Raw genomic sequence first — 7,309 nt, 5'->3', positions numbered from 1 at the left:
AAAATTTTAAAAAATCACACACACACACAAAGAAAGGGATGCACAGCTCTTATGTCTTCCACTTGCTTTTCCCCTTATTATTCAAATTGTTGATTTTCTTCATTCAGGCATGAGAAAATATGTATTTGGCCCATAGAAAATCCCTTTTCAAGAAAATATTATACACAGTTCTGGTGGCAGTTGATTTTTTTCACATCTCTGGACTCTTTTCTACTTCTTAAATAGACACTCCCTGGTCGGCTCGTGGATATGCCTGCACTGTGGCTGCTGCTGGGCCTGCTGGCCCTGGCTGGTGAGTGTTTGCTTCCCCAGATGACCTTGGAGATGGGAAGGACACACATAGGAACATGATGGTACCTGTGATCTTTGAAACTGCTGTGAGAAATCTTATTTTTCTTTCCTGAGCTATTCTACATATTGTGGAGCTAGCGGTAGCCACGCGGCATCTTCCCAGGTGCTCTATCAGAGGGGAGGGTGTCAGACCATCCAGGGGTCTCGAAGCAGTGCTCCTTGAGACCAAACCTGAAATACACACTTTCAAGGACAGTAACTACTCATGCTCTGAGCGTCATGGGTGGGGGCTTGGGGAGTGGAGGGAGCTTGGGGGTGGATGAGAATTTAGTATTAAGGCAGTTTTATATTAATTTCTTAGTTTACATTTCAAAAGTGTTTCCATTGAAAGTGTGATTCTTTTTTTTTTTTAATTTTTTTTTAAATTTATTTATTTTTAATTAGAGAATCACCGTGAGGGTACAGTTACAGATTTATACACTTTTGTGCTTATACTTCCCTCATACAAAGTTTGGGAACCCATCCCTTCACCAGTGCCCATTCTCCACCACCCGTAAACCCAGCGTCCCTCCCACCCTCCCCGAAAGTGTGATTCTTGTTATCAGTTTTAGTATGGATTTTTATTAATGTCATTTCATTCAAGGACAGAGGGTGACCAGAACTATTCTGACTAAATGCCTTAAGTCAATACTTTCTCAATTTGAAGGTTCATCAGAAAGTAGCAATTGGGGCTGTTATGGAAACATCCGAACCCTGAGCACTCCTGGGGCATCATGCGGGATTGGACGGCGCCAAGGCCTGAATTACTGTGGTAGTTATACTCTGTTGACCGTGCTACTTCATCCTTTCCTGTCTCTCAGAAGGAGGCTCCTTTCGAAATGGGGGGCTCCCACAGCATTTTAGCCCTTCCATGATACTCACACCCAAATCTTCAGATCCTTCACATATTTTAAATAGGGGCCATATCCCACGGGCAGAGCCTGGCAAGCTACCCGTGGCGTATTCGATATGCCAAAAACAGTAACAATAGGTCTCATTCCCCTGACCCTGAAAGACCCTCCTATCGTTGGGAAAGACAAGTAAGGAGAGGCTGCTAAAATATCAGGGCTGGGAGGAAGAGACATTACTGGTGCCCACGCGAGTAAATTAATGTCCACTGGGATGACAGTGATACAGTGATACAGGGGCCATACCCAGGGGCTGATGGCTTTGGGGTGGAAAGTAAGGTGCCAAAGAACAGATCAAGAACTTTATTACAGTGCTTTCTCTTTGGTCCCCACATGCTCTGATTCTCTCAGCACCTCCATTTGGTCCCCGGTGTCCCCATAGCCCCACACTTTCACCAGGGATGGAAGCTCACAAGTGAAGAAGCCCAGGGCCTTATCTGTGCTGGCTCTGCTTTTCCAGTAACCAGTCAGCTCTCCCAAGTCCCTGTAGGCAGAAGGTGATCAGAACCTCACAGTGGTGTTGGAAGCTCTAGGCAACGGAAAGTGGCTGAGAGCACTTTTGAAAACATAAGTTCTTGGGGGGTAGGTTAGTCAGCTATATTAGAATTGGTCTTATTTCCCCAATATTATTATTTCATAGATAACAACATTCCATGATAACAACATTTATTATATTATAAATACTATTATTAAGTATAATTTCATAATAAATTCTTTCTGGGGATTGAAAGGTGAGCAGAGGTGAGCAAATCTGTCAGAGAATCTCTTCAGGACTATTTGAAGGGTTTGGGAAAATGTGTTCCTCACAGCAGCTTCCTGTCATGACTTTTGGAAAGGCACATTAACCTTTGTAGCTTTGTTGGGGTACCTGTGATGGAATCATCGGTGTCTATGTCCATGAGATTGTCCTGAGGGGACCAGAGTAGCCCCTGAGAGTCCAGCTAAGGGGTTCTGGCTACCACAGAAGACACTGCGTCAAGAGAAGCCAATGCAAGCTCAAAGACAAATGTCAGAAGTCTGAGAATGACCCAAGGGGTTTCAAAGAGAGTCAGGGTTCAGGTTCTCCGAGTGTTTCCCTTTCTTCAAGCTCCTTTGTCCACACTGATTGCCCTTCCCTCTGTATTGGCTCAGGAGTTCGTGCCTCTGAGAGGTTGGCTGAGATGGACATGCCGTACCTGGTGAGGTACCAGCCCATGATGCGCACTGTGGGCCAGAAGTACTGCATGGACCCTGCAGTGATTGCTGGTGTCCTGTCCAGGGAGTCTCTGGGTGGCAAGGTGCTGGTCAACGTGGGCAGCGCGGATGATGGAGCCAGGCTGGTACAGGTGAGCTTCTGTTGGTTGTGGTCATTGTGTCATGTGGCACAGCTCCCAGAGAAACACCTTTAACATCTCTTATGAAAGGAACACAGTTCCAGAGAACATGGTGCAGTTACTCCCTGAGGTTGCCAGAGCCCTGGCTGTGCCCCAGAATTGTGCACAACTTCATTTCTGTTTACTTTAAGCAATAATTTTCTTTCAAAGTAAAGTATGCTGTGGTTCCCAGAGGTCATTCATGCAGCCTGTCCTGAACTTCTAGAAATTTCACTCGCTGAACGCTGGTTCTATTCCTTTGTGACTTCCTTTGTGACTGTGCATTTAGAGAATTCATTTAGTCTCTCCAGTCCACAGTTTCTCACTATAAAATTGCACATTGAAAACTGTTATGAAAATTCAACGATTAATGGGGAAAAGTACTTGGTACCTATAGATTGTTGGCAGATACTGGATTAATTTCTTCTATTCTTTTCCACAATTCTTAGTTCTTAATACCAAATTTAATATTTGTGCTCATTCTCTTGTGTTATTTGTTTTCTGATAGAAAATTTCAGTGAACTGCTTGGTAATTAAAACCACCATTGAACTCCATGCTAAAAGAATAGTTGCTGGCAGGGGAGACAATAAGGCCGCACTCTTTACTATTGCATGTTGCATGGTTGTTGAAAAATCTGTATGTATTTAACATTTTATAAACTTTTAGGAGGATGTATTCCTTGGTAATCTTTAAGCTGACTTCCCGTTAGTGCTTTTTCTGACATTTTTCAGGTTAAAAGCACTTTCAAGATCTATACCTTACTTTGATTTGGGTATTTATCCAATAATCCAGAATTGGGGTGGTGTAAAAATTATGCAGTCCACCCTTTCTAAGTGAGAAGCAGATACACAAGGAGACAGCCATTGATAAAAAGTCACATGAAAACTGGAAAATGCGGAAGTGGGACCACTGCTCTGTTCTGCCTTTTTCTTGGGTGCTTTCCTCTGAAAATGATGAGAGAAACTTCTAGTCAGACATTTCTCCTAAGATAAACTGACATAGAGTAGCATCCAAAGGTCACAAAGAAGAAGTGTTAGCAGAAGCTTGACCCAGGCAGTGAGTTGAAAGGAGAGTTCTCGTTCTGTCATGGGCCGCCCAATGCCAATATCTTGGCCAGTGGCACTGCTCACACGACAGTGTGGTTATGGAATTAATCACACCTCTTAAGTCTGTGTCATTTCACCATATGATGTTTGCACAAAGATAAAATTGCCTAAAACACTTTTCTTGGGTGTGGGTGTGACTCAAAGGCCCATATGCACTCAAAGGTATGTATTTTTCATGCAAGAGCCCCAGGGTTTTTTTTTTTTGTGTGTGTGTGTGTGTGTATTTTTTTATTTTTTATTTTTTTAGTTTTTGGGTCACACCCGGCGATGCACAGGGGTTACTCCTGGCTCTTCACTCAGGAATTACCCCTGGCGGTGCTCAGGAGATCATATGGGATGCTGGGATTAGAACCCGGGTCGGCCGCGTGCAAGGCAAATGCCCTACCCGCTGTGCTATCGCTCCAGCCCCAATGTGTGTGTGTGTTTTTAATTGAATCACCATGTGGAAGGTTACAAAGCTTTCAGACTTAAGTTTCAGTTACACAATGCTCGAACACCCATCCCTTCACCAGTGCACATATTCCACCACCAAGAACCAGGGTAAAACTCCCCTCACCCCCCACCCCCCGGCCTCCCCACCCTGCCTGTGTAGCTGATAAATTTCACTTCACTTTCTCTTTACTTTGATTACCTTCAGTATTTCAACAAAAAACTCACTATTATTGTTTGGAGTCCCCCCCCAAAGTCGGACCTGCTGGAAAGGAAGCATTTGATAATTTTTTTCCATTGCTGAGAATGAAGAGATATGAGGTCATGTGGCCACAATAGCGGCTGCGAGGTTTTGGATTTCTGTATTTTAGTATTTTAGTAACTAAGTCCAGAGAAATTTCTGCCAGAAGTTGCATCATTGCTAGCTCATACCTCTCTGCTACTTTATATTCCACATATGAGTGCAATCTTTCTATATCTGTCTCTATCTTTCTGACTCATTTCACTCAACATGATACTTTCCATGTTGATCCACTTATATGCAAATTTCATGACTTCATCTTTTTTTTTTTTGCTTTTTGGGACACACCTGGCGATGCACAGGGGTTACTCCTGGCTCTGCACTCAGGAGTTACTCCTGGCGGTGCTCAGGGGACCATATGGGATGCTGGGATTTGAACCCGTGTCGGCCGCGTGCAAGGCAAACGCCCTACCCGCTGTGCTATCGCTCCAGCCCCCAATGACTTCATCTTTTCTAACAGCTGCATAGTATTCCATTGTGTAGATGTACCAAAGTTTCTTTAACCAGTCATCTGTTTTTGGGCACTCTGGTTTTTTCCAGATTGTGGCTATTGTAAACAGTGCTGCAATGAACATAGAAATGCAAATGTCATTTCTACTATACCTTTTTGCCTCTCCGGGATATGTTCCCAAAAGTGGTATTGCTGGGTCAAATGGGAGCTCAATTTCTAATTTTTTGAGAATCATCCATATTATTTTCCAAAAGGGCTGAACAAGTCGGCATTCCCACCATCAGTGAAGAAGAGTCCTTTTCTCCCCACATCTGCGCCAATATTGGTTGCTTTTGTTTTTTGGATGTGGGCCAGTCTCTGTGGTGTGAGATGGTATCTCATTGTTGTTTTGATCTGCATCTCCCTGATGATTAGTGACATGCCACTGGCCAAGCAAGTGAAAACAGAGATAAATAAATGGGACTACCTTAAACTAAGAAGCTTCTGCACCTCAAAAGATACAGTGACCAAAATACAAAGACAGCCTACAGAATGGGAAAGGATGTTTACCCAATACCCATCCAATAAGGAGCTGATATCAAGGATATACAAGGCATTGGTTGAACTCCGCAAGAAGAAAACTGCCGACCCGATCAAAAAATAGGGTGATGAAATGAACAGAAACTTTCCCAAAGATGTGGGTTTTTTTCTTGTTTGTTTGCTTTTTTTGGATCACACCTGGAGATGCACAGGGGCTAGTCCTGTTTCTGCGCTCAGGAATTACTCCTGGCTGTGCTCAGGGAACAATATGGGATGCTGGGAATCGAACCCAGGTTGGCAGCGTGCAAGGCAAACACCCTACCTGCTGTGCTATCGCTCCAGCCCCAAGAGCCTCAGGTTTGATACCTGGTACCACATGGTCTTATAAGCACCACTGTGTCATCTCCCCAAACCCACACATTTCTCAGACTTTATCCCCCCGTTGTTCTACTTTCTGTGTTTGGGTAACACACTAAGGGGTTCAGAGGTCACCCCTAGAGGTGGCCAGTGGTGCCAGAACTAAGCCCAGGCCTCTCACACAAAAATCTTGAGTTCTAATCATTAAAATTCTCTTACTGGCTCTGTATCACCCACCATTGTTAAGTGGCACATGATTGTACAGATGGAAAAAGTCTCTCTGGCTGTTTAGAATGCTTTCTTTTGCACTTTTTCAGGGGAGACACAAGACTACCACCTGTGCTACCTCCCTCTGTCACCGTTAGCTGACAATTCTGCCTCTCACCATTATACAAAAACAACCATGAAATATCTACTTGTTCCTGTCTTTGCCCCATACTTGAGTTTTTCTTAAGCCCTAGAAAGATTCACATCACCCTGAAACCCATAGATTGGGGAGGGAGAGAAGCAAGAGGAGAGGGAGATAAATAAGAGAAGGATCAGAAGAGGAAAAGGAGGGGGAGGAGGGCGAGGAGGAGGAAAGGAAATGAAGAGGTAGAAGCCACAGAACCTTGTCCCCCCACGCTGCTGCTTTACGTTACTTTCCTCTGTCTGTCTCCCTCTAGGACTCTGGCATTTATGCCCCCACAGTGCTCATTAGTCAGGGGCAGGTTTCCCAAATGACTGAAGACCTCACTCTTAGAATCAAGGAAATCCAGAGACGGTTTCCAACCTGGACCCCTGATCAGTATCTGAGAGGTATGTTTAAGCAGTGGGGCGGTGATTCCACTGCAGGAATTAGTCGGGACAAAAGTAATATTTTGCACCAGATTCTTCAATGCCTCTGTTGCCTCCTGTTAAGCGAATGAAAAGCAATGAGGGTCACGGCACCAACACTAACCGATCTTGTGAATTCCAGGTGGGCTCTGTGCCTACAGTGGAGGTCCTGGCTATGTCAGAGGCACCCAGGACCTGAGCTGTGACTTCTGCAACGATGTCCTCGCACGAGCAAAGTACCTGAAGAGACACGGCTTCTGACACTTGGGATCAGACCCAAGTCACTGTCATTCATGGGCTCCCAACTGTTAAACAGATCAAAGCCGTCCATAGCGCTCTAATTGTGAATCTGAGTTTGACACAAAATAGAATGAATCACATTAAAAAAAGAAGTTATCTGAATTTTCTGGTCTGTTGTGTCTGTGTAAGCAAATGTCTCTTTAAAAGTATTTCCACTGGGGCCTGAGCCATAGGACAATAGATAGAGCATTTGCCTTTGCAGACCACTGACCCGGATTCAATCCCCGGCATCCCATATGGCCCCCTGAGCACCACCAGGAGTATTCTGAGTGCAGAGCTAGAGTAACCCTTGAGCATCGCCAGGTGTGACTGAAAAAAAGCAAATAAAATAAAACAAAATTCAAATTAAAAATAAATAAAGGTATTTCCATAGACATTAACTATAAAGTAGGTTTCTTAATGGCTGAATATCCAAGTTTAATAAAATTATAGGAACCCC

The 7,309-nt window shown here is 44.2% G+C and overlaps 1 protein-coding gene across 1 annotated transcript; it reads left to right on the top strand.

The window, feature by feature from the left end:
* The first annotated feature begins 236 nt into the window (after positions 1–236).
* On the top strand, positions 237–6,831 carry LYG1 (lysozyme g1). The gene is made up of 5 exons (XM_004615798.2): positions 237–292; positions 998–1,102; positions 2,370–2,563; positions 6,420–6,552; positions 6,713–6,831. Exons 1-5 carry the CDS (start codon positions 250–252, stop codon positions 6,829–6,831), a joined length of 594 nt encoding a protein of 197 aa, XP_004615855.1. The 5' UTR covers positions 237–249.
* The last annotated feature ends 478 nt before the right edge of the window (positions 6,832–7,309 follow it).

This window comes from Sorex araneus, chromosome X (assembly GCF_027595985.1).
Source record: "Sorex araneus isolate mSorAra2 chromosome X, mSorAra2.pri, whole genome shotgun sequence".
Classification (NCBI taxonomy): Eukaryota; Metazoa; Chordata; class Mammalia; order Eulipotyphla; family Soricidae; genus Sorex; species Sorex araneus.
Note: the sequence above shows the minus strand (reverse complement) of the source record. Positions and strands in the feature narration are given on the sequence as shown.

What these genes read in the sequence shown, in the direction of transcription:
- LYG1 (XM_004615798.2), top strand. Translation starts at nt 250, where the DNA reads ATGCCTGCACTGTGGCTGCTGCTGGGCCTGCTGGCCCTGGCTG. An exon ending in GGGCCTGCTGGCCCTGGCTG is followed by an intron (nt 293 to 997) that starts GTGAGTGTTTGC and finishes CTCAATTTGAAG; the next exon opens with GTTCATCAGAAAGTAGCAAT. An exon ending in ATGGAGCCAGGCTGGTACAG is followed by an intron (nt 2,564 to 6,419) that starts GTGAGCTTCTGT and finishes GTCTCCCTCTAG; the next exon opens with GACTCTGGCATTTATGCCCC.